The sequence below is a fragment of the Bufo gargarizans genome, chromosome 1 (assembly GCF_014858855.1).
Source record: "Bufo gargarizans isolate SCDJY-AF-19 chromosome 1, ASM1485885v1, whole genome shotgun sequence".
In the NCBI taxonomy this organism is placed as follows: Eukaryota; Metazoa; Chordata; class Amphibia; order Anura; family Bufonidae; genus Bufo; species Bufo gargarizans.
In genome coordinates this window covers 101611068-101638428 of record NC_058080.1, presented here as the reverse complement: position 1 = coordinate 101638428, position 27361 = coordinate 101611068, and the positions used below count along the sequence as shown (strand labels likewise).

Sequence of the window (27361 nt, the reverse complement as noted above, 5' to 3'; positions counted from 1 at the left end):
ATATGTCTGCCGTCACATGTGCAGGTCAGCCACATATAATTCACAAAACCGCAAGGTGCGAATATGGTCCAAGAGATGCAAATCAATGAGACCAAGGTCACTCCTACACGTATAAGAGATCTCAGTGCATGAAAAACCCAAATGTGTAAGGTAATAAAATTTATAATAAAATCAAGTATAACTACAAATGGCTTAGCTGTTATCTATATGTAGACTCAAGAGAGATACATCAATTCCTTTTTCATGTTTAGATCATGTGGATATCGAGTATTTAATCTCAGAATCCAGAAGGCTTCACGCAAGAGAATCTTTTGTTTAATATCACCTCCTCTGATCGGGACTGTAACCCTTTCAATTGCAAAAGTCTAAATCCATTAAGGCTGCGATTATGTACACTAATGAAAAGGTTCGCTGCATTAGACACTCCAATGTGGGGTTAGAGATGTAATTTAAATGTTCTCGTAATCTCTCCTTGTATTTTCTACTAGTACTGCCCGCGTACATAAGATCGCACAAAGTGCATAAGATGATATAAATTACTCCCATGGTATTACAGTTAATATCATTTTTGATAGGGAAAGTTTCAGTATGTGTTGAATTGTGAAAATGTTATGCACGCTACGTTACATGTTTTACAAGGATGACCTCCGCATTTTGTAAATCCTGTGTATTTTAATCAAGTTACTGGGGTTTGTTTTTTTGTAGATATGTACATGGATGGTGATAATTAGGTCTTCGAGACACGATCCGGCACCCATCTTTCAATACTTCACGGAGATACTTTTCCTTTTTTTATTATAGATTTGCGACTGTATGTAAGCACGAGAGTGGGTTTAGAATCCCCATCTTGTTTGGTGGTACGTGTATTGCATATTTTTGTTATCATTAGTATTTTTATGATTATTGCAACCTGATGTTTTATTCAGGAGATCTGATCTTTGTTTACTTCGGGCAATGTTGAGGCCCCTGAAAAGCATCCACTGGGGATATCCCCTCATTTCCAGACGTCTCCAAATAACTTCAGACTCTCTGACATATGCCAAATCTGTGCTGCAATTTCTGCGAGCACGAATGAATTCCCCCACAGGTATTCCTTTGATCGTATGGGTGGGATGGTGGCTGTACGCTTTGAGAATTGTGTTAACCGATATTTGTTTGCGGTATGTTTCTATATTTATTATATGGTCTGAGATCCCTATCAATTTTAAATCCAGAAAATTAATAATCTTTTTGTTGTATGCATGGACAAATTTCAGGTTATATGTGTTATCATTGACATATGCAATAAAGTCTGGTATGGCAGACACATCGCCACCTCAAATAAGGAGCAGGTCATCGATGCATCTGCCATACCAGATCAGAAACCCCAAAAAAGGATTGCCCACCAAAAAGATTTTATTTATTTTTTGCCCTAGGTTTTTGAGGATAAAAACAAGAAAAAAAAAATTTGTACCAAAAGGTGTGCTTTTGGTGGGTTTTGAACTAATGGTGGTCTGTGGATGGCACTGTTATGGGGGCATCTGTGGATGGCACTGTTATGGGGGCATCTGTGGATGACATATATATAGCATCTTATCTAATGTGTCATCCACAGATGCCCCATAACCAGTGTCCCTGGTTCTGTAATGGCAGCGGGGCTCATTGCAGTCACTGTATTCTACTACACCGGGCCCCGCTCTCTGTAGTATACGGTAATCATATCTAACTTGTGGGTATTGTTAAAGTATTCAAATCATCTTAAATCCAGCGCAGTACTACTTACTTCTTGGCAGTCAGGTGTAATGACCGGCAACACGCACAGGGAGGAAAAAAGGGAAAGCCCTGCCCAAGGGAGAGGGAAAGGTGGTGACCCCTAACTCACCTTGCAGCTGGCACCTGCCTGCCCTGACGTCCCTAGACGGGTTCCTCACCCGTGCGGCGATCACATGCCTAAACCCTGGCTTTCCCTGAAATGAGCCCTAGATAATGAACAGGCCGGTGGGATCGCTAGTCCTCACCACTGCACTAAGAGGGAAACACCAGGGAGAGGACAGACAAACACAGACAAACACAAACACCCAGGTGGACGGCAACAATTGTCCACAAAGGTCCAACAGGGATCCGGAGGGTAGTGTTCTAAGGCAACACTCAGAGAACGCAGCAACACAGCTCCAGTGGGTCAGAATAGATGTCCAGGCAGGAAGCTCTATATCTGGCAACCAGAGAAGTGTGAGAGGGGAATATAAGGAGGATTGGGAGTGCTGGACAAGGAACAGCTGAGAGAAGGAGCTACGGATCCCTGAGTGAGCCAAAAGGGTTTGTAAAGCAAACCCAGAAAGCTACAATAAGGAAACTTCCCTATCTGACATAGAGCGTGCAGCCAACCGCTGCGACCTCCTGACCCCGGGTACAACGGAGTCAGGCGTGGCTCTTGACACCCTCGTGACAGTACCCCCCTCTCTACGAGGGGCCTCCGGACACTCAGGACCAGGTCTCTCAGGATGAGAGGCATGAAAAATCTGAACTAGCCTGTCGGCGTTTACCTCAGACGCAGGAACCCACATTCTTTCCTCGGGACCGTAACCTCTCCAGTGCACCAGATATTGGAGAGAGCGGCGGACCCGACGAGAATTAACAATTTTGGATATCTGAAATTCCAAACTACCATCCACGACAACAGGAGGGGGTGGCAGCGGTGACGGTTCTAGAGGTGGAACATATTTTTTGAGTAACGACTTATGAAAGACATTATGGATTTTAAAAGTCTGAGGTAACTCTAGGCGAAAAGCCACGGGGTTGATGATGGCTACAATCTTGTAAGGACCAATAAACCTAGGACCCAGTTTCCAAGAGGGAACCTTCAACTTGATATTCCTAGTAGACAACCACACATAGTCATTCACTCCTAGGTCCGGACCTGGCGACCGTCTCTTATCAGCCATGCATTTGTATTTACCTCCCATATTTTTCAAGTTAGCTTGCACCTTCTGCCATACTGATGAAAGAGATGACGAAAACCGTTCCTCTTCGGGAACCCCAGAAGAGTCCCCCTCTTTGAAAGTACAGAATTGGGGATGAAAACCATATGCACCGAGAAAAGGTGACTTGCCAGTGGATTCCTGACGGCGATTATTTATGGCAAACTCAGCTAACGGTAAATAGCACGACCACAACTCTTGGTTTTCAGACACAAAACATCTTAGATATGTCTCCAGGTTTTGGTTGGTACGCTCAGTCTGTCCATTCGACTGAGGATGGAAAGCTGAGGAAAAGGACAAGTGAACCCCCAAACGGGAACAAAAAGCTTTCCAAAATTTAGAAATAAACTGGGTTCCCCGATCCGAAACAACATCGGAGGGGACCCCGTGAAGCTTCACGATCTCACTGACGAATACCTGAGCAAGAGTTTTAGCATTAGGAAGTGCGGGTAACGCAATAAAGTGTGCCATTTTGCTAAACCTGTCCACTACTACCAAAATCACTGTTTTACCCGAAGACAAAGGTAAGTCAGTGATAAAATCCATAGACAGATGTGTCCATGGTCTATTGGGAATGACGAGTGGTAATAGAGACCCTGCAGGACGTGTATGTGAAACTTTTGCACGCGCACAGGTAGAACAAGAAGACACAAAATCCAATACATCCTGACGCAACCTTGGCCACCAAAAACGACGAGACAATAGCTCTAAGGTTGCTTTACTACCCGGGTGCCCAGCAAGTGCCGAATTATGATGTTCCTTTAATAATTCGAGACGTAGGTTCAACGGTACAAACAATTTCTCTGAGGGGCAAGAGACCGGGGCGTCCCCCTGGGCCTCTAACACCTTCCCCTCCAAAGCAGAGTGTACCGCAGAGACAACTACTCCTCTTTGTAGAATGGGTACCGGATCACTCACATTACCCCCTCCAGGGAAACAACGAGATAGTGCATCAGCCTTGGTATTCTTTACCCCAGGACGATAGGTAATCACAAAGTTAAACCTGGTAAAAAATAGCGACCACCTAGCCTGTCTAGGGGTGAGACGCTTAGCTGATTCGAGGTACAGCAGATTTTTGTGGTCCGTAAACACAGTGACGGGGTGGACTGCCCCCTCTAAAAAGTGACGCCACTCCTCAAACGCAAGTTTAATAGCTAACAGTTCCCTATTGCCAATATCGTAGTTCTGTTCTGCTGCAGATAGTTTTTTAGAAAAGAAACACAAGGACGCCATTTGCCAGGAGACGGACCCTGAGACAGCACAGCCCCCACTCCCACCTCTGATGCATCGACTTCAACAATAAAAGGCTGAGAGACATCAGGTTGGACTAGTACAGGTGCTGAGGTAAACCTCTCTTTTAGAGAGGAAAAAGCAACTTTAGCGGCGTCAGACCATTTAGAAAAATCAGTCCCCTTCCTAGTCATGTCAGTAAGGGGTTTTACAATCACCGAATAATTTTTAATGAATTTCCTATAGAAATTCGCGAAGCCCAAGAACCGTTGTAGTGCTTTGAGGTTCTCAGGAAGATCCCAATCCAAAATTGCCTGGACCTTCCTAGGATCCATACGGAAACCTGACGCAGATAAATAATAACCTAGGAATTGTATCTCCTGAACGGCAAAAACACATTTTTCAATTTTAGCATATAATTCATTCGTCCGTAGGACCTGTAGTACTTGTCTGACATGCTCCTCATGTGTTTTCAGATCAGACGAATAAATTAAGATATCATCTAGGTATATTACCACAAACCTGCCGATTAGATGACTAAAAATGTCAATAACAAAATGTTGAAAGACGGCAGGAGCATTGGTCAGGCCGAAAGGCATAACTAGATTTTCATAATGCCCCTCAGGGGTGTTAAAAGCTGTTTTCCACTCATCCCCCTCTTTAATACGAATCAGATTGTAGGCCCCCCTAAGATCGAGTTTGGAGAACCACCTAGCACCCGCAATCTGGTTAAACAGGTCAGGAATGAGAGGAAGAGGGTATGGGTCTCGGATGGTTATCCGATTTAATTCACGAAAATCTAGGCAAGGACGCAGGCCCCCATCTTTCTTTTTAACAAAGAAAAACCCTGCAGCCACGGGTGAAGAAGAGGGCCTGATGTGTCCCTTAGCCAAACTCTCGGAGATATAATCCTTCATGGCTTGTCTCTCTGGACCTGAAAGATTATATAACCTGGTCTTGGGTAATTTTGCGCCGGGAATAAGGTTAACCGGGCAATCATAAGGACGATGAGGTGGTAACTTCTGACAACCCTTTTCAGAAAAAACGTCCACAAAGTCCGAAACAAATGTAGGTAGGGTAGTTATGGAGGCGACTAAGCAATTGCTATTTAAGCAATTTTCTCTGCACGGCTCACTCCACTCCAATATCTCCCTGGCCTGCCAATCCACCACTGGATTGTGCGTTACCAACCAGGGAAGGCCCAGCACCACCGGAGTGGGAAGCCCCTCCAGAACATAACATGAGAGCATCTCGTTATGGTGGTCCCCTACCCGAAGGTGTAAATTATGAACGATGTGGGTGAGGTTTCTCTGAGACAGAGGAGCAGAATCTATAGCAAATATGGGAATAGGTCTCTGTAACGTACAGAGAGACAAACCCATAGTGCGGGCAAAATGGGCATCTATCAAATTTACCCCTGCTCCGCTGTCTAGAAAGAAAGAAACAGTCTCTGTCTTATCACCAAAAACAATAACCGCTGGCAACACAAATTGCGATGTACGTATGGAGGAAACGTATACCCCCCGGCTGACATCCTCCACACAGCCTGGGGTTAGTAGTTTTCCGACGGTTTTTTTGTTTCTGAGGAAAGAAGGACAGACGTTAATGAAATGACCCCTCTCCCCACAAAAAAAACAACCCCCACGCCTACGGCGAATCTCAGGAGGACGGACCTGACGAGTAGTTCCTCCTAGCTGCATAGGCTCGTCTAAGTCCGTACAGACTAACTGCTGCTTGGGAGGGGTTACCAATGGCTCCGGTTTTTTCAACCTGTCCCTAAGGCGTCTATCTATACGGATAGAAAGGGACATAACTGCATCAACGGAAAAGGGGGTCTCATACAATGCAAGCGCATCCTTAACCCTTTCGGATAACCCAGAGCAGAACTGACTCCTGAGAGCCGGGTCGTTCCATTGGGTATCCGTAGCCCACCTACGGAAGTCAGAGCAATACTCCTCTACCGGCCGCTCTCCTTGTAGGAGTCTCCGTAATTTTGATTCAGCCAGTGCGACTCGGTCAGGGTCGTCATATATGAGACCCAAGGCCCCGAAAAACTCATCCACTGACCGAAGAGCCTGGGAATCAGTAGGTAAAGAGAACGCCCAGGACTGCGGGTCCCCCTGCAGCAGGGAAATAACAACACCCACCCGCTGTTCTTCATTACCAGAGGAGTAAGGACGCAGTTTAAAGTATAGTTTACAGGCCTCACGGAACGTCAAAAACTTGTCCCTTCCCCCAGAAAATCTGTCAGGGAGAGGGACCTTGGGCTCCGCAACAACCTGGTTACCAGTAGCAACCGCTGGGCTTGCGGTCTGTTGTAATTGCTGCTGTTGCTGGAGGACCGACGCCTTCAATCCTGCCACCTCCAAAGACAGGCCATGAAATTGTTCGGACAGAGCAGCAATTGGATCCATACTGGATTCTAAGTAGGTAAAACATTTTTTTTTTTTTTTTTTACCTACACAAAAATAAGGGCCAGATATAATGTAATGACCGGCAACACGCACAGGGAGGAAAAAAGGGAAAGCCCTGCCCAAGGGAGAGGGAAAGGTGGTGACCCCTAACTCACCTTGCAGCTGGCACCTGCCTGCCCTGACGTCCCTAGACGGGTTCCTCACCCGTGCGGCGATCACGTGCCTAAACCCTGGCTTTCCCTGAAATGAGCCCTAGATAATGAACGGGCCGGTGGGATCGCTAGTCCTCACCACTGCACTAAGAGGGAAACACCAGGGAGAGGACAGACAAACACAGACAAACACAAACACCCAGGTGGACGGCAACAATTGTCCACAAAGGTCCAACAGGGATCCGGAGGGTAGCGTTCTAAGGCAACACTCAGAGAACGCAGCAACACAGCTCCAGTGGGTCAGAATAGATGTCCAGGCAGGAAGCTCTATATCTGGCAACCAGAGAAGTGTGAGAGGGGAATATAAGGAGGATTGGGAGTGCTGGACAAGGAACAGCTGAGAGAAGGAGCTACGGATCCCTGAGTGAGCCAAAAGGGTTTGTAAAGCAAACCCAGAAAGCTACAATAAGGAAACTTCCCTATCTGACATAGAGCGTGCAGCCAACCGCTGCGACCTCCTGACCCCGGGTACAACGGAGTCAGGCGTGGCTCTTGACACCCTCGTGACATCAGGAGGTCGGGCGGGCGCTCGCAGCGTAGCTCACTACGTCATGCACTTGCGCTGCCTGCTTCATTCATAAAGTGGGCGGAGCAGGCTCGTGATGTAGTGAGCTACACTGTGAGCGATCCACCCCCCCCCCCTCCCCGGCCTCCTGACTGCCAAGAAGTTAGTAGTAAAGCGCTGGATTTAAGATGATTTGAATACTTTAACAATACCTACAAGTTAGATATGATTATACTACAGTGAGCGGGGCCCATTGTAGTAGAATACAGTGACTGCACCGGGCCCTGCTGCCATTACAGAACTAGATGCCGGCCCCCAGCCCCTCCTCCCTCTCAGCCGATACACCCGACGGTCGCAGCATTCGCCCCATAAGACGCACTGCTATTTTTTGGGGGGGGGGTGCGTCTTATAGGGCGAAAAATACGGTACCTTTCTTCCCAATAAGCCATAGTGAGGTTGGCTAAAGAAGGGGAGAATTTTGCCCCGATTGAGACTCCTGCAATTTGGACGTAAAACGCCCCATCAAATCAAAAATAATTGTGTGTTAGCAAATATGATGTTACTTCCAAGATAAAATCTATGAACATATCTGAATATTTACTGTACTTGTGTAAGTGGTATTCTAATGCCAACAGGGCAATAGCACGAGGAATGTATGGATACAGTGAAACCACATCCAAAGTTAACCATGTATATTCCTTCTGCCACTTCAAATCATACATGTATCTAAGTACATCAGTAGTGTCTTTGATATATCCAGGAATTCTTTTGACAAGTGGTTGTAACACTAATTCCAACCATTCACTCATTATCTCCTTTAAAGATCCAATACCCGATACTATGGGTCGTAATGGCGGAGGGCTAATGTCCTTATGTACTTTTGGAAGAGCATGCATGATTGGCGTAATTGGTGAATCGATATTCAAAAATTTGCGTTGTTTTTGGCTAATAAAGCCTCTATCCTTCCCTTTGTCCAAAATGGAAACTAATTCTTCCTTGTATTGAGAAAGGGGGTTGTATTTTAGTATTTGGTACGTGGAGATATCAGACAAAACCTCCAACAACTGCTGATGATAGGACGCCTTGTCTAGCACCACCACTGAACCCCCCTTATCAGCCATCTCAAATATGAGATCTGTTTTATGTTCCAATTCTTTTAGTGCTACCTGTTGTTTTTTATTTAAATTGTGTCCCTGTATTGTGTGTTCAGGATTATGTATTGACAATAATTCTTTTTCAATGACCTCTAGAAATACATCCATACTGGGTGTATGGAAATTTATAGGATAGTATTTATTATTGGTCATTTTAAAATCATGTTCACATGTAACCTCCCGAAAACCTGTGCCCTCAGATTGGAGATCTCCGAGACAGAAGGACTGTTGCTCTTAAAATGATAAGTTAGCATAAATATTTGTGTTTTTTGCATCAGTGCCTGTGTCAGGGTCTCCAAGTGGCATAGATAATCCATAAAAACATATTTTAATGTTAACCGCTACAGGACCGCCGCACACAGGATCGCGTCCTGGCGGCGGCCCTGTAATTCCTCCTGGACGCGCCGGCGCGTCCTCTCGCGAGACGCGAGATTTCGGTCAAAGCCGGCCCGCGCATGCGCATCGCGGTCCGGCAAAAGTTAGAGTTGTATTTCATCACCAGCCTGCCAGCCAATGATCGTGGCTGGCAGGCTGGCGATTTTTAAAAAGTCAAATCAGAAGCCAGTTAACACTTTATATTTATAAATATAAGGTGTTAAATGGCTTCTCTGCTCCTCTGCTGGTCCTTTTGGTCGGTTGGTCTCAGCAGAGGAGCAGGCATCACAATGAGTAGCCACCAAACACTACACTTAGCCCCAGATCACCCCCCAGCACCCCAATTAACTCCTCAATCACTCCTTGATCGCCCCTGTCAATCACCTAGTGAAAGGGAAAAAAGTGATCAGTGTAAACTGTCACTTTTTTTTTCACAGGTATTGACTGATAGTTTTAGGATAGTTTAGGCCCCTTGGTTAGGTAGTTTAGCGATCGTTTAGCTCCCAGCCCACCGCACCGCAGTCACTGATTCGCTGATTAGCGTATCGCTAATCAGCATTTGTACTTTTATAGTATCTGTAAGGCCCCTTTCACACGGGCGAGTATTCCGCGCGGATGCGATGCGTGAGTTGAACGCATTGCACCCGCACTGAATACCGACCCATTCATTTCTATGGGGCTGTTCACCTGAGCGGTGATTTTCACGCATCACTTATGCGTTGCGTGAAAATTGCAGCATGCTCCTCTTTGTGCGTTGCGGTGCGATAATCCACGCAACGCAGGCCCCATACAAGTGAATGGGGTTGCGTGAAAATCGCAAGCATCCGCAAGCAAGTGCGGATGCGGTGCGATTTTCACGCACGGTTGCTAGGAGACGACGGGATGGAGACCCGATCATTATTATTTTCCCTTATAACATGGTTATAAGGGGAAATAATAGCATTCTGTATACAGAATGCATAGTAAAATTGCGCTGAAAGGGTTAAAAATAATAATAATAATAATAATTTAACTCACCTTAATCTACTTGCTCGTGCTGCCCGGCATCTCCTTCTGTCTTCATCTGAGCTTTGTGCAGTAACAAGGATCTTTGGTGACGTCACAGTCATCACATGATCCATCACCATGGTAAAAGATCATGTGATGACCGGAGTGACGTCATCACAGGTCCTGTTCATGTATTTAATGCTCACCCCAGGTCCTGTTCAGCAAAGGAGCCAGAAGGAGATGCCGGCTACGCGAGCAAGTGGATTAAGGTGAGTTAAAAAAAAAATTTAACCCTTCCAGTGCAATTTTACTATGCATTCTGTATTCAGAATGCTATTATTTTCCCTTATAACCATGTTATAAGGGAAAATAATACAATCTACAGAACATCGATCCTAAGCCTGAACTTCTGTGAAGAAGTTCAGGTTTGGGTACCAAACACGCGCGATTTTTCTCACGCGAGTGCAAAACGCATGACAATGTTTCGCACTCGCGCGGAAAAATCGTGGGTGTTCCCGCAACGCACCCGCACATTTTCCCGCAACGCCCGTGTGAAAGGGGCCTAAGTGATCACAGTCAGATCTATAATAGTATTAGTGTCGCCTTAGCTCACCCTCCACCCAAAACGCAGTGTTTGCCCGATCAGGCCTGATCGGTTGCCCACACGTGCGTTCACCCACACCCACCCCGCCGCAGTGACAAAAAATTTTATATTTTTTTGATCACTGCACAATCACTTTACAAGCGTTGCGGCGATAAGATAAAAAAAAATCTGTTTTGATATTTTTTATCAATCGCAGCGGCCTCCGGTACTTCGCTAGCCTCCCATTTGTAATACAGGCTTGCTTTTTTTTCTTGGGTAGTCTCAGGGAATACCCCCTAAATTTAGTTGACCAAATGGCAAACAAGGGGTATTCTTCTGAAGAGGCCTACAGGCTTCTGACCCAGTCGGATGAGGAATGGGAACCCTCATCTGACGAATCTAGCGGGTCAGAATATGAACCTGTAGAAAGCAGTGGCAGTCTGATCCAAAGTTCGGACGAGGAGTTTGAGGTCCCTGATAGCACCAGGCGTACCCGGCCCCGTGTTGCTAGACCACAGGTTGCGCAGGATCCGCTTCAAGGGCAGCAGAGTGGGGCTGGCGCTGTCGGATTACGTGGTGAGGCATACACCAGCAGCACAGCCCATCCTGGACCTAGTACCAGCACTGCCATACAACATGGTGAAGTGGCGAGCACCAGAAGGGCAGTTGAAGCTGGTACGGTGGCACGTGCAATAGTTACCCCGTCGCAGCCACCGCACAGACAGGCCCGTAGACCCCCTAGAGCCCCTGAGGTGCTGGCAAACCCTGATTGGCAGTCCCCTACTTCAGCCGCACCAATAGTTCCCCCTTTCACCGCCCAGTCTGGAGTTCGGGTTGAGACAGCTCAGATCGGTTCGGCCCTGGGATTTTTTGAGCTGTTCTTGACTGCGGAGCTCTTGGACTTAGTTGTGGCTGAAACAAATCGGTATGCCACTCAATTTATATCTGCCAACCCGGGAAGCTATTATGCCCAGTCTTTCCGGTGGAAACCCGTCCAAGTTTCCGAATTTAAAACTTTTCTGAGCCTTCTCCTCAACATGGGTCTAACCAAAAAGCATGAATTGCGGTCATATTGGTCCACGAACCCAATTCATCACATGCCCATGTTCTCTGCTGCCATGTCCAGGACACGATTTGAGACCATCCTGCGTTTCCTGCACTTTAGTGATAACAGCACCTCCCGTCCCAGAGGCCACCCAGATTTTGACCGGCTCCACAAAACTCTCATAGACTTCAACTCCACTTCAACCAGAAATTTGCAGATTTGTATACCCCTGAGCAAAACATAAGCGTAGACGAGTCCCTTATACATTTTACCGGGCACCTTGGCATCAAACAATACATCCCAAGCAAGCGCGCCCGGTATGGGGTCAAATTGTATAAGCTCTGTGAAAGGGTCACAGGCTATACCCACAAATTTCGGATCTATGAGGGTAAAGATCAGACCCTGGAGCCGGTCGGTTGCCCTGACTACCTGGGGAGCAGTGGGAAGACAGTCTGGGACTTGGTGTCACCCTTATTTGGCAAGGGGTACCATCTTTATGTGGACAATTTATACACAAGTGTGCCCCTCTTCAAGCATTTGTTCTTAGAACAGATTGGCTGCTGTGGCACCGCACGACCTAGTCGCCGGGGTTTACCCCAACGGCTCGTTACCACCCGTCTTGCAAGGGGGGAGAGGGCTGCCTTGTGTAACCAAGAACTGCTCGCGGTGAAATGGAGAGACAAGCGTGACGTTTACATGCTCTCCTCCATTCACGCAGACACGACAATCCAAATTGAATGAGCTACCAGTGTCATTGAAAAGCCCCTCTGTGTCCACGACTATAATTCGCTCATGGGAGGGGTGAACTTCAATGACCAGATGTTGGCTCCTTATCTCCTTTCCCGCAGGACCAGATGCTGGTATAAGAAGGTGTCTGTATATTTAATTCAATTGGCTGCATATAATAGTTTTGTTCTCTACAGTAAGGCTGGGAGAACAGGATCCTTCCTCAAATTTCAGGAAGAGATCATCGAGAACCTCCTGTATCCAGGAGGTTCCGTGGCCCCATCCACCAGTGTAGTGAGCCGTCTACACGAGCGACATTTCCCTAGTGTCGTTGCTGGTACCTCAAACCGACTGCCACCCCGAAAAAAATGTTGTGTCTGTAGCAGGAGTGGAATAAGGCGTGACACCCGCTATTTCTGTCCTGACTGCCCTGACCACCCTGCCCTATGCTTAGGGGAGTGTTTCCGGAAGTACCACACACAGGTACACTTAGCATAGGGATTGCATCTCACAGGACAGGCACACAGGGCTATTAGGGCCCATTCACACACAGCTGCTGCAAACCTCTCCTTTCACCTGGGACAAAGTGCATAATGTACTTCGCCACATCTTTGGGCGATTTGCGCTTTGCACTTTGTCCCACGGGGAAGGAGAGGTTTGTCCTATAAAGGTAAAAAAAAAAAAAAAAAATCACCACTAAGCAAAAAAGTTAACGTTCAGTTCAAAAAGTTAAATAAAGTTTATATGTTCTGTTCAAATGTTATTATAAAGTTAATAAAATTTATTGCGTTGCGGCCTGGTTTTTTCTTTTTTTTTTTTTACCTTCCAGGTGGACCAACCGATCGACTAGCTGCAACACTGATGTGCATTCTGACAGAAGCATTGCACTGCTGTCAGATTACACAAAAGTTGGTGTATGCGGCGCTGCAAGACGAGATTTCTCCTCTGCAGTAAATGATACGTTTGCCGAGGCATATGAGCTGAGGAGGCGGCGGTGTTCATATGCTTTGGCAAACACTTTGTATATAAAAAAATAAATCCCGGCAATGATTTATTCATCCACATGGATTGATGTGAATGGAGAAATCGGGTTTGCCAGGGCATACGAGCTAAGTGGGTATGGATGTTGGGCAGAGCTCCTATGTCCTGCAGACGCCTTTCCCCTCCTTTTTTTTTTTTTTGGCAGAGATTTTTTCATCCACATTGATCGATGTGAATGAAGAAATCTGTGCCGTTCATTTTTTCTTTCAGCCCAGAGGCTGAACGGAAAAAAAATATCTCATTACCTGTATGCTCAATATAAGGAGAATAGCAGAAACTCCTAATGCTGGCCATACATGTAATGATTGCGGAGACCCTCAAATGCCAGGGCAGTACAAACACCCCACAAATGACACCATTTTGGAAAGAAGACACCCCAAGGTATTCGCTGAGGGGCATATTGAGTCCATGAAAGATTGAAATTTTTGTCCCAAGTTAGCGGAAAGTGAGACTCTGTGAGAAAAAAAACAAAAAAACAATTTCCGCTAACTTGTGCCAAAAAATTAAAATTCTATGAACTCGCCATTCCCCTCATTGAATACCTTGGGGTGTCTTCTTTCCAAAATGGGGTCACATGTGGGGTATTTATACTGCCCTGGCTTTTTAGGGGCCCTAAAGCGTGAGATCCAAATGTCTAAAAATGCCCTAAAAGGAATTTGGGCACCTTTGCGCATCTAGGCTTCAAAAAAGTGTCACACATGTGGTATCGCCATACTCAGGAGAAGTTGGGGAATGTGTTTTGGGGTGTCATTTTACATATAACCATGCTGGGTGAGATAAATATCTTGGTCAAATGCCAACTTTGGATAACAAAATGGGAAAAGTTGTCTTTTGCCGAGATATTTCTCTCACCCAGCATGGGTATATGTAAAATGACACCCCAAAACACATTCCCCAACTTCTCCTGAGTACGGCGATACCACATGTGTGACACTTTTTTGCAGCCTAGGTGGGCAAATGGGCCCACATTCCAAAGAGCACCTTTCGGATTTTACAGGGCATTTTTTACAGATTTTGATTTCAAACTACTTCTCACACATTTGTGCCCCTAAAATGCCAGGGCAGTATAACTACCCCACAAGTGACCCCATTTTGGAAAGAAGACACCCAAAGGTATTCCGTGAGGGGCATGGCGATTTCCTAGAATTTTTTACTTTTTGTCATAAGTTAGTGGAATATGAGACTTTGTAAGAAAAAAAAAATCCACATTTTCCGCTAACTTGTGACAAAAAAAACAAAACGTATGGCTTTTTCAGTATTTTGCAGTCCGTGTGCATTCTATTTTTTGCGGAATGGAACAGCTGGCCCCTGATAGAATAGTACTATCCTTGTACGTCATGTGGACAATAATAGGACATGTTCTATCTTTGAACAGAACAGAAAAACGGAAAAGGAAGGCATTCACGTACAGTACAGACCAAAAGTTTGGACACACCTTCTCATTCAAAGAGTTTTCTTTATTTTCATGACTATGAAAATTGTAGATTCACACTGAAGGCATCAAAACTATGAATTAACACATGTGGAATTATATACTGTACATAACAAAAAAGTGTGAAACAACTGAAAATATGTCATATTCTAGGTTCTTCAAAGTAGCCACCTTTTGCTTTGATTACTGCTTTGCACACTCTTGGCATTCTCTTGATGAGCTTCAAGAGGTAGTCACCTGAAATGGTTTTCACTTCACAGGTGTGCCCTGTCAGGTTTAATAAGTGGGATTTCTTGCCTTATAAATGGGGTTGGGACCATCAGTTGCGTTGTGGAGAAGCCAGGTGGATACACAGCTGATAGTCCTACTGAATAGACTGTTAGAATTTGTATTATGGCAAGAAAAAAGCAGCTAAGTAAAGAAAAAAGAGTGGCCATCATTACTTTAAGAAATGAAGGTCACTCAGTCCGAAAAATTGGGAAAACTTTGAAAGTGTTCCAAGTGCAGTCACAAAAACCATCAAGCGCTACAAAGAAACTGGCTCACATGCGGACCGCCCCAGGAAAGGAAGACCAAGAGTCACCTCTGCTGCGGAGGATAAGTTCATCCGAGTCACCAGCTCAGATTAGAGACCAGGTCAATGTCACACAGAGTTCTAGCAGCAGACACATCTCTAGAACAACTGTTAAGAGGAGACTGTGTGAATCAGGCCTTCATGGTAGAATATCTGCTAGGAAACCACTGCCAAGGACAGGCAACAAGCACAAGAGACTTGTTTGGGCTAAAGAACACAAGGAATGGACATTAGACCAGTGGAAATCTGTGCTTTGGTCTGATGAGTCCAAATTTGAGATCTTTGGTTCCAACCACCGTGTCTTTGTGCGACGCAGAAAAGGTGAACGGATGGACTCTACATGCCTGGTTCCCACCGTGAAGCATGGAGGAGGAGGTGTGATGGTGTGGGGGTGCTTTGCTGGTGACACTGTTGGGGATTTATTCAAAATTGAAGGCATACTGAACCAGCATGGCTACCACAGCATCTTGCAGCGGCATGCTATTCCCTCCGGTTTGCGTTTAGTTGGACTATCATTTATTTTTCAACAGGACAATGACCCCAAACACACCTCCAGGCTGTGTAAGGGCTATTTCACCATGAAGGAGAGTGATAGGGTGCTGCGCCAGATGACCTGGCCGCCACAGTCACCGGACCTGAACCCAATCGAGATGGTTTGGGGTGAGCTGGACCGCAGAGTGAAGGCAAAAGGGCCAACAAGTGCTAAGCATCTCTGGGAACTCCTTCAAGACTGTTGGAAGACCATTCCAGGTGACCTCCTCTTGAAGCTCATCAAGAGAATGCCAAGAGTGTGCAAAGCAGTAATCAAAGCAAAAGGTGGCTACTTTAAAGAACCTAGAATATGACATATTTTCAGTTGTTTCACACTTTTTTGTTATGTATATAATTCCACATGTGTTAATTCATAGTTTTGATGCCTTCAGTGTGAATCTACAATTTTCATAGTCATGAAAATAAAGAAAACTCTTTGAATGAGAAGGTGTGTCCAAACTTTTGGTCTGTACTGTACCTTCCTTTTTTTTGCGGATCCACTGAAATGAATGGTTCTGTATACGGAACGCAAAAAAAAACGGAATGTAAACGGGGAAAAAAAAACGTTTGTGTGCAAGAGGCCTTACACTGCAAACCACTCCCTCCTTGAGCTGCAAAGGCAGAATAGCATTCCCCAACATTGGCTGATATGAAACGTTTCTACCCGTTGGAACTCCACCCTCCAGATGCTGGACCGACTATTTGAGCAGAGGAAGGCTGTAAACTATTTCTCGATGATGCAGGTGGACAGGAGCACTCCCCTGTGTAACTTCAACGTTAGCCAGTGGCAGCTCATGCGTGACACCTGCTGTTTTCTCAGGACATTTGAGGAGGCCACTTTATTTGTCAGTTGCCAGGACTACTGGATGAACATAACTTCACTCCTTCACGTACTGGAGCAGATGCTGATAAATCTGGCTGACCAGGGTACAGGAGACGTCGCACCTACATCTCACGGCCACCTGAGCTCTGTGGGGTCTGAACTAGAGGAGAAGGAGGAGGCATTCACGCACAAGCAATGTATATAGAAATGGGTGGTTTTCCTGCACAAGTGACAGGAGAGGAGCAGAAGGAGCAAGAGGAGCTACAGGGTGATTAGGAAGACCAGGCAGATGACCCTGACACACCGTGGCAGTATGCAGTAGAGATGGAGGCAGAGGAATGACTACTGGCTCTCCACTATGTTAGACCCTTGCTACCGCTCCAAAACGGGGGCCTTTTTTCACCTGCTGAGAGGGAGGATAAACTAAACTACTACCGAGACATCCTATGTAGTCAGTTGGTTGTTACCTATGTGTGCCATCGCCCATCCTCACGAAGGTCTGTGCGCAGGGGCCCTCTTCGCTCACATTCCACTGGCATGGCTGCTGGAGGGGGTTGGTGGGCAGGAGAAGCACCAGCTCCATCAGCAGCAACTTAAGTCTGGAGTCTCTAATGAGCAGTTTTCTTCACCCGCCTACTGAAGAAACCACCCATCAGCAGCAAGACTTGGAGCAGAACCTGAACCAGCAGGTGGTGCTATACTTGGACTGCACCCTGCCACCCGACATCCAAGTTCCCCTGGACTACTGGGCAGCTAAACTTGATTTGTGGCCGCAACTGGTCGAGTTTGCCCTGGACAAGCTTTCCTGCCCGGCCAGTAGTTTGGTATCAGAGCGGTTGTTTAGTGCGGCTGGGGCCATAGTTACCCCAAGAAGAACTCGCCTTTCCCCCAAAATGTGGAGAGACTGACCTTTGTGAAGATGAATCAGGCATGGATCAGCCCACCACCTTGTGCTGTTACTGCCACTGCTGTTGCACACCACCCTGTGACTGGGGCACTGTGTTGACCTCTCATGTGGTTGCCACCTCACCATTCTGTGACTGGGCCACTGTATTGACTCCTCATTTGGTTGCCACCTGACCACTCTGTTGACTCCTCATGCGGTTGCTACCTCACCATTCTGTGACTGGGCCACTGTGTTGACTCCTCATGTGTTTGCCACCCTCACCATTCTGTGACTGGGCCATTGTGTTGACTCCTCATGCTGTTTCCACCTTCACCATAATGTAACTGGGCCACTATGTTGACTCCTCATGCGGTTGCCAACTCACCACTCTGTGACCGGGCCACTATGTTGACATTTCCTGCATTTGCCACCCTCACCACTCTGTGACTGACCACTATGTTGACTCCTCATTTGCTTGTCACCCTCACCCCTCTGTGAAAGACCACTATGTTGACTCCTCATTCGTTTGCCACCCTCACCCCTCTGTGACTGACCACTATGTTAACTTCTTATGCAGTTACCACCTCACCAATCTGTGACTGGGCCATTGTGTTGACTCCTCATGCGGTTGACCCGCTCCCCATAACGTAACTGGGCCATTGAGTTGACTCCACATACGGTTGCCACCTCACCTCTCTATGACTGTGCCACTATTGCCCCAGTTTGGCCTGGTCGACATCACTATTTATTTTACCCTTCTTCTAATCTGTCAGAAGGACGGAAAAATGAGAAACACAATGGATCCTGTCTTTGGAGCATCCGTAAGCCTGTATCACGCGGTCCCTATTTTGCATCAGGATATGCTCATGATTTGGAAGCCAAAAGCAGGAATGGGTACAAAACACAGAAGACATGCAAACTTTCCAATCCCGTGTCATCTCTGTTTTGGATCCACGCCTTTTTTAGACCTAGCAATACTGATGGATTACTGACAGTTTGAAGGTGGATGCTCAAAAGACAGGATCCGTTTGTTTGGGGTTATTCTTATGACGGATGAGAAGGACAAAATAAACAGTGACGTCAACAGAAACTTACAACTGACACCCTCCGCACTCTGTCATGGGGCCACTACTTGTATCAGCGTGTAACAAAACAGGTTCTGTAGAAATCTATGTGGTATCAGCTGAAGACGGTGTAAAAGGAGTTCTTTCACTCTATATTGGGATCTTGCTGCATGATTCTTTATACCGGACACTGACCTATAAGTTCACACTTGAGTTATTTGGTCAGGTCTGGCCCCGTAACCGACTAAATAAGTGAAGTGTGAAGCGATTCTAAGAGTGATGCCTGTAAACTGCCGGTCATACAGACGCAAAATAACTATTTCAGTGGATTACCTATGCATGTTTCTGCAATGCACAGTGTTCTACACCAATATACAGGCTATCTGCAGCCGGGAAATAGCTGTTTTTAACTTAATTGGTCACAAATAAATTCGGATTAAATCAAATCTTTTTGGAAAATTCAGTGAACTGTCCAAATCGAATTTTTGAAAAGTTCGCTCATCTCTAGTTTTCACAGATCCGTATGATTTGATGTGTATGTTTGGTCGGCACTACGGACTGAATTCATGAATGTCTCTGTGGTTTTTCCATTTACTTACTACTGGCTGTGTGAATAAACACATTTAAATCAATGGATGCGTGTGCGGTCCATTATTCACTGATGTGTTAAAGAGGCCTAACACCTTATGTAACAATCACATCCACACTGCGTAAGAAAACCACAGTGTAAATGTAACTGTAATGCAGATTTGAAATCTGTAGCATGACAATTTATGCTGCGCTTCCCATCCATGGATTCAAACCTTTTCAATGGAGATGGGAAAATCCACATCTATTCCCACATCAAAAACTCCAGGTGAAAATTCCACAGAATTTTTTTTTCAAGTGTACATATATCCTTAGGCCCCTTTCACGTAATGATATGGATTTTGTCCGGATCTGTTGAGTGAAAAAACGGAAGCTTTTGCACGCAAGTTTAGTCAGTTTTGCACACACCCAATCCAATTCACGCATTGCACCTGTATGCAAAACACTTGTGTCAAAGGGGCCTTAAGGTGCTTTCACATAGTTTTTTTCTGGTGTTTTTCTGCACTTTTGTGCAGATGCTAGCTGAAGGTCTATAGGAAATATGAAATGTAAGACACACAAGCGTTTTTCTTGTTCCTGGCGACAGAGAGATCTGATCCTGTTTTTAGTACTAAATATACAAATCCTGTATATACAGGTGAAACTTGAAAAATTTGAATATTGTGCAAAGTTTATTTATTTCAGTAATGCAACTTAAAAGTTGAAACTAATATATGAGAGACTCATTACATGCAAAGCGAGATATTTCAAGTCTTTATTTGTTATAATTTGGATGATTATGGCTTACAGCTTATGAAACCCCAAGGTCACAATCTCAGGTACCCTTGTTCAGGGGGTATGGATTAATTAGCTGACTAGAGTGTGACACTTTGAGCCTAGAATATTGAACCTTTTCACAAAATTCAAATTTTAAGCTGCATTACTGCAATTCCTTTTAATTTGCATTACTGAAATAAATGGACTTTTGCACGAGATATAAATTTTTCAAGTTTTACCTGTATAGGTGTTGTGGAAAGGTGTACAGTAAAGTGCTGGAAGGGGTGTATATTTCACCCAGAAGTCTCGAAATCCATAGTGCAATTCTGCTTTTACCAGTAAACGAATAGCAAACAAATTTCATAACCGAAATTCGCTCATCTCTAATGTTAATAAATAACCAAGCAGGGCAATATACCAAAGGGCAAGTCGAAAAATCATTGGCTAACTTACAGCTATTACAGGGAATGTAGTAGTAGCTGTAAAAATACCTGTAACAGATTATCATATACGAAAGACGTGAAGAATGTCCAACTCACCTGCATCAATCTCCAAAGCCAAAGGTAGGTCATTTTTATTATTTCATGTGATACGTTATACACAGTGAGAAGCACTGCAGAGAAATCCAGTCTGACAGCACTGATGTCTGCTGTGATTGAAACCTAAAATCAGTCCTGCAGTTGGTGACATGGTTATTTCCACCATGCAGATCTATCATACATACACTATTATTGTATTGTCTGTGATTTATTATTACAGCTAGATGTCCCTTTAAACCAGATCACCCATTTTTATTCCCACCCAGGTCATTCTGAATGGGTCGTCTTAAATGGGGTTCTCTGGGCTTTTAATATTGATGACCTATCCTCAGGATAGGTAATCAATACCAGACAGGCGGGGGTCCGACACCCAGCACCACTGCTGATCAGCTGTTTGAAGGGAAGGAGTGTGCAGTGCGAACATGCCGTTTCCCTTCTCTCTTCCTGCTCGCCATAGACATAGCAGCAAGAAGAGGGAACGGAGACATAACTCGTGCGTGCCTTCCCTTCTTACAGCTGATCGCGGGGGTGCTGGGTGTCGGACCCCTGTCAATCGAATATTCATTAGCTATCCGGATCCGTCTGACAAATGCATTGAAATACCAGATACGTCTCTCCGGTGTCATTCGGAAAAATGGATCCGGTATATATTTTTCTGCATTTTAAAAGGTCTGCGCATGCGTGGACCGGAAGAACGGATCTGTCAATGCAGCAATTTTAATGCTGGATCTGGCACTAATACATTTCAATGGAAATTAATGCCGGATCCGGCATTCCGGCAAGTGTTCAGGATTTTTGGCCGGAGAGAAAAATACAGCATGCTGCAGTATTTTCTCGGGCAAAAAAACGTAAGAGGGACTGAACTGATGCATCCTGAACGGATTGCTCTCCATTTAGAATGCATTAGGCCTCATGCACACAACAGTATTTTTTCACGGTCCGCAAAACAGGGTTCCGTTTGTCCGTGACCGTTTTTTCGTCCGTGGGTCTTCCTTGATTTTTGGAGGGTCCACGGACATGGTGTCCGCCTGGCCGTGCGGAGCCAAGCGGATCCGTCCTGACTTACAATGTAAGTCAATGGGGACGGATCCGTTTGACGTTGACACAATATGGTGCAATTGCAAACGGATTCGTCCCCCATTGACTTTCAATGTAAAGTCAGGAGTCCCTTTTATACCATTGGATCGGAGTTTTCTCCAATCCGATGGTATATTTTAACTTGAAGCGTCCCCATCACCATGGGAACGCCTCTATGTTAGAATATACCATCGGATTTGAGTTAGATCGTGAAACTCAGATCCGACAGTATATTCTAACACAGAGGCGTTCCCATGGTGATGGGGACGCTTCAGGTTAGAATATACTAAAAGAACTGTGTACATGACTGTCCCCTGCTGCCTGGCAGGTGCTGCCAGGCAGCAGGCTCCCCCTCCCCCCCTGTAGTTAACTCATTGGTGGCCAGTGCGGCCGGCCCCCTCTCCTCCCCTGTAGTTAACACATTGGTGGCCAGTGCGGCCGGCCCCCCCTCCCTCCCCTTTAGTTAACTCATTGGTGGCCAGTGCGGCCGGCCCCCCCTCCCTCCCCTTTAGTTAACTCATTGGTGGCCAGTGGGCCCCCCCTCCCTCCCCCTCCTAATTAAAATCTCCCCCCCTATCGTTGGTGGCAGCGGAGAGTACCGATCGGAGTCCCAGTTTAATCACTGGGGGCTACTGCAGTCCTGGTTGCCATGGTTACTTAGCAATTTGTAGAAGCCGTACACTTACCTGCGAGCTGCGATGTCTGTGACCGGTCGGGAGCTCCTCCTACTGGTAAGTGACAGGTCTGTGCGGCGCATTGCTTAATGATCTCCCGGCCGGTCACAGACATCGCAGCTCGCAGCTAAGTATAATGCTTCTACAAATTGCTAAGTAACCATGGCAACCGGGACTGCAGTAGCGTCCTGGTTGCCATGGTTACCGATCGGAGCCCCAGCGATTAAACTGGGACTCCCATAGGTACTCTACGCTGCCACCAATGATGGGGGGGGGGGGATTTTAATTAGGAGGGGGAGGGAGGGGGGGGGCCACTGGCCACCAATAAGTTAACTACAGGGGAGGGAGAGGGGGCCGGCCGCACTAGCCACCAATGAGTTAACTACAGGGGAGGGAGGGGGGGCCGGCCGCACTGGCCACCAATGAGTTAACTACAGTTGAGGGAGGGAGGGGAGGCCGGCCGCACTGGCCACCAATGTGTTAAATACAGGGGGTGGGAGGGGGCAGTCATGTACACAGTTCTTTTAGTATATTCTAACCTGAAGCGTCCCCATCACTATGGGAATGCCTCTGTGTTAGAATATACTGTCGGATTGGAGTTTTCACGAAGTGAAAACTCAGCTCTGAAAAAGCTTTTATGCAGACGGATCTGCAGATCCGTCTGTGTAAAAGTAGCCTACGGCCACAGACCACAGACGCGGATGCCAATCTTGTGTGCATCCGTGTTTTTTCACGGACCCATCGACTTGAAAGGGTCCGTGAACCGTTGTCCGTCAAAAAAAATAGGACAGGTCATATTTTTTTGATGGACAGGAAACACGGATCACGGATGCGGCTGCAAAACGGTGCATTTTCTGATTTTTTCACGGACCCATTGAGAGTCAATGGGTCCGCGAAAAAAAACTGAAAATGGGACAACGGCCACGGATGCACACAACGGTCGTGTGCATGAGGCCTTAGGATAAAACTGATAAGTTTTTTTCTGGTATTGTGACCCTGTGACGGAACTCAATACCAGAAAAGAAAAAAGCTGGTGTGAAAGTACACTTATCCAAGCGATTTTGAGATTGCCTTCTCGTGACATATTGTACTTCACGATAGTGAAAAATTTCAGTCAAAGTATTTTTATTTATCACAAAATGTGAAAAATTTTCAACTTTCCAATTTCTCTACTTTTAAAAGAGATAGTGATACCTCTTAAAATATTTATTACTTAACGTTCCCCATAGGTCTACTTTATGTTTGGATCATTTTGTGAAAGTCATTTTATTTTTTGGAACGTTTGAAGGCTTAGAATTTTGGAAGCAAATCTTAAAGTTTTTAAGAAAATTTCCAAAACCAACTTTTTAAGGACCAGTTCAGGTCTCAAGTCACTTTGTGGGGCTTACATAATAGAAACCAGGCATAAATTACCCAATTTTATAAACTACACCCTTAAAGGTATGCAAATTTTTTTACAAACTATGTTAACCCTTCAGTAGTTCCAGAAGAATTAAAGAAAAATGTAGATGAAATTTCTGAATTTCACCTTTCTGACAGATTTTAAATTTTTCCTGTAACACAACCAAACAAAACCCAATGGGCCAGATTTATCATGACTCTGACAGCTCACTCCACTTTAACATATGGCTAAAGTCATTTTTAGCCAAGTCAGATTTATGATCGGCCCTTTAAAACTGTAATAAATGTGGTTTGACGGTAGCAGTTTATCCGTCAGTAAGCAGCTTTACAAAAGTCGCACATCTTTACGAAAAAGTCACACGTTTTTATGAAAAAGTCGCATGTTCTATTAAAAGGTCTCATAAGATAAGCATGGTCCTCACTGGAGTGAAATTGCGACTTTTTGGCGACTTTTTAAATAGTCACAATAGTAAATCTGTCTAAAGATTCATTTACATAAGAAAACACGCCCACTTTCAGAAAACTGGCGAGCATAGTGCAGAGCAGAAAATAGTCGCAAATTTGTGCGCAGTTTTAGCGTTTGGGACTTTTTTGGGGACTTTTTCACTTCATTATTCTGACCTGAGCTAATGATAAATCTGGCCCAATGTTTATTACCCTGATTCTGCAGTTTAGGCTACATGCACACGAACGTTGTTTTTTTTCCGTGTCCGATCCGTTTTTTTGCGGATAGGATGCGGACCCATTCATTTCAATAGCTCCGCTAAAAACGCGGACAGCACACCGTGTGCTGTCCGCATCAGTATGTCCGTTCTGTTACCCCGCAAAAAAAAAGTGCATGTCCTATTTTTTTTCTTCTAGTTTGCGGACAAGGATAGGCATTATTACAATGGATCCGTAAAAAAGAAACGGGATGCCATACGGACGTAATCATTTTTTTTTGCGGATTCGCAATTTGCGGACGGCAAAACACATACGGTCGTGTGCATGAGGCCTTACAGAAATGCTCCATATGTGATCGTAAACTGCTGTAGGGGCACACGGCAGGGTGCAGAAGAAAAGAAGCAATATATGGTTTTTGGAGGGCAGATTTCACTGGGATAATTTTAAGTTGCCATGTCACATTTGAAGACCCCCTGATGCGTAGAAACTCCCAAAAAGTGACCCCATTTTGGAAACTACGGTATAAGGTAGCAGTTTTGTTGCCACTATTTTGGGGTACATATGATTTTTGATTGCCCTATATTACGCTTTTGTGAGGTAAGGTAACAAACAATTGTCTGTTCTGGCAACGTTTTTATTTTTTGTTTTTTACAATGTTCAACTGAAAGGTTAGATCATGTGCTATTTTTATAGAGTAGGTTGTGACATACGCGACAATACCAAATACAGTCATGTGAAAAAATTAGGACACCCTTTGAAAGCATGTGGTTTTTTGTAACATTTTTAATAAAAGGTTATTTCATCTCCGTTTCAACAATACAGAGAGATTAAAGTAATCCAACTAAACAAAGAAAACTGAAGAAAAGTCTTTTCAAGATCTTCTGTAAATGTCATTCTACAAAAATGCCTATTCTAACTGAGGAAAAAGATAGGACACCCTTGCCCCTAATAGCGAGTGTTACCTCCTTTGGCTGAAATAACTGCAGTGAGACGGTTCTTGTAGCCATCTACCAGTCTTCGACATCGGTCTGAGGAAATTTTACCCCACTCCTCAATGCAGAACTTTTTCAGCTGTGAGATGTTTGAGGGGTTTCTTGCACGTACAGCCCTTTTCAAGTCACCCCACAGCATCTCAATGGGATTCAAATCTGGACTTTGACTTGGCCATTCCAGGACTCTCCATTTCTTCTTTTTCAGCCAATCTTTGGTTGATTTACTAGTATGTTTTGGGTCATTGTCATGTTGCATGGTCCAGTTCCGCTTCAGCTTTAATTTTCTAACTGATGGTCTCACATGTTCTTCAAGCACCTTCTGATACACAGTAGAATTCATCGTGGATTCTATGATGGTGAGCTGACCAGGTCCTGCTGCAGCAAAGCAGCCCCAAACCATGACACTTCCACCTCCATGCTTCACAGTTGGTATGAGGTTCTTTTCTTGGAATGCTGTGTTTGGTTTACGCCAAACATGTCCTCTGCTGTTGTGTCCAAATAATTCAATTTTGGACTCATCTGTCCAAAGAACATTATTCCAGAAGTCCTGGTCTTTGTCAACTTTATCTCTGGCAAATGTCAGTCTGGCCTCGATGTTTCTCTTGGAAAGCAAAGGTTTCCTCCTTGCACACCTCCCATGCAAGTTAAACTTGTACAGTCTCTTTCTGATTGTAGAGGCATGTACTTCTACATCAACAGTAGCCAGAGCCTGCTGTAGTTCTCGAGATGACACTTTAGGGTTTTTGGAGACCTCTTTTAGCATCTTGCGGTCTGCTCTTGGGGTGAACTTGCTGGGGCGACCAGTCCTGGGCATGTTGGCAGTTGTTTTGAAAGCCCTCCACTTGTAGACTATCTTCCGGACAGTGGAATGGCTGATTTCAAAATCTTTTGAGATCTTTTTAAATCCCTTCCCAGACTCATAGGCTGCTACAATCTTTTTTCTGAAGTCCTCTGACAGCTCTTTTGCTCTCACCATGGTGCTCACTCTCACTTCAACAGTCAGGAGCACACCAAACTAAATGTCTGAGGTTTAAATAGGGCAAGCCTCATTCAACATGCAGAGTAACGATCTACTAATTATGTGCACCTGGTGTGATATACCTGTGTGAGATCTGAGCCAATTTAAGAGGGAATACATGTGAGGGTGTCCTATCTTTTTCCTCAGTTAGAATAGGCATTTTTGTAGAATGACATTTACAGAAGATCTTGAAAAGACTTTTCTTCAGTTTTCTTTGTTTAGTTGGATTACTTTAATCTCTCTGTATTGTTGAAACGGAGATGAAATAACCTTTTATAAAAAATGTTACAAAAAACCACATGCTTTCAAAGGGTGTCCTAATTTTTTCACATGACTGTATGTACCTTTTTTTTTTGGTTGTTTTAGTTTTACATAATAAAGCATTTTTGAAAAACAAATATTATATAGTGTCTCCATTTTCGGAAACGCAATTTTATTTTGGGGGGGGTGAGGTGACGGTTTGAATGGTACTATTTTGGGGTGCATATGTCTTTTTGATCACTTGGTATTACACTTTTTGTGATGTAAGGTGACAAAAAATGGGTTGTTTTAGCATATATTTTATTTATTTTTTTACTTTTTTTACAATTTTATGTGTTTTGGGAAAGGTTTTTTTTTTTTTAACTTGAAACTTTATTTAATTTTTATTATGAAATTTTTTTTTTTTTTTTTTTTTACTTTTTTTTTACTTTTTTTTTGTCCCACTCTGGGACTTCAACTTCTGGGGTCTGATCCCCTCTGCAATGCATTATAATACATCCTGTATTGTAATGCATTGGCTGTCAGCTTTTATGCTGACAGCCTCCCTGTGAGAACCAGGGCCACTAAGGCCTCCTGCACACGAACGTGGCGCCCCGTTGCCGTATTGCGGACCGCATTTGCGGATCTGCAATACACGGGTGCCGTTCCCATTCACTTCAATGGGTCCGCAAATCTGGAGATGCGGAATGGTGCAGGACGGAAACACGGAACAATGGAACCTTCACGGGAGCACTAAAGTGTGCTTCCGTGGGCTTTCGTCCCGTACTTCAGTTACGCAACATGTCCTATCTTTTTGCTGGACGGCCGGATGGATCCGTGAATGGGTCCGCAATCCGCTGCGGCTGCCCCACAG

General features: G+C 45.0%; 1 protein-coding gene across 1 annotated transcript in view; it reads left to right on the top strand.

Annotated features, from left to right (window-relative positions):
• Positions 1 to 20314: 20314 nt before the first annotated feature.
• AADAT (aminoadipate aminotransferase) overlaps positions 20315 to 27361 on the top strand; it is an 85357-nt gene continuing 78310 nt past the window's right edge. The window contains exon 1 of the mRNA XM_044297134.1: positions 20315 to 20446. Coding sequence (XP_044153069.1) covers positions 20410 to 20446 — 37 coding nt within the window. The 5' untranslated portion in view covers positions 20315 to 20409. The remainder of the gene's footprint in view (positions 20447 to 27361) is intronic.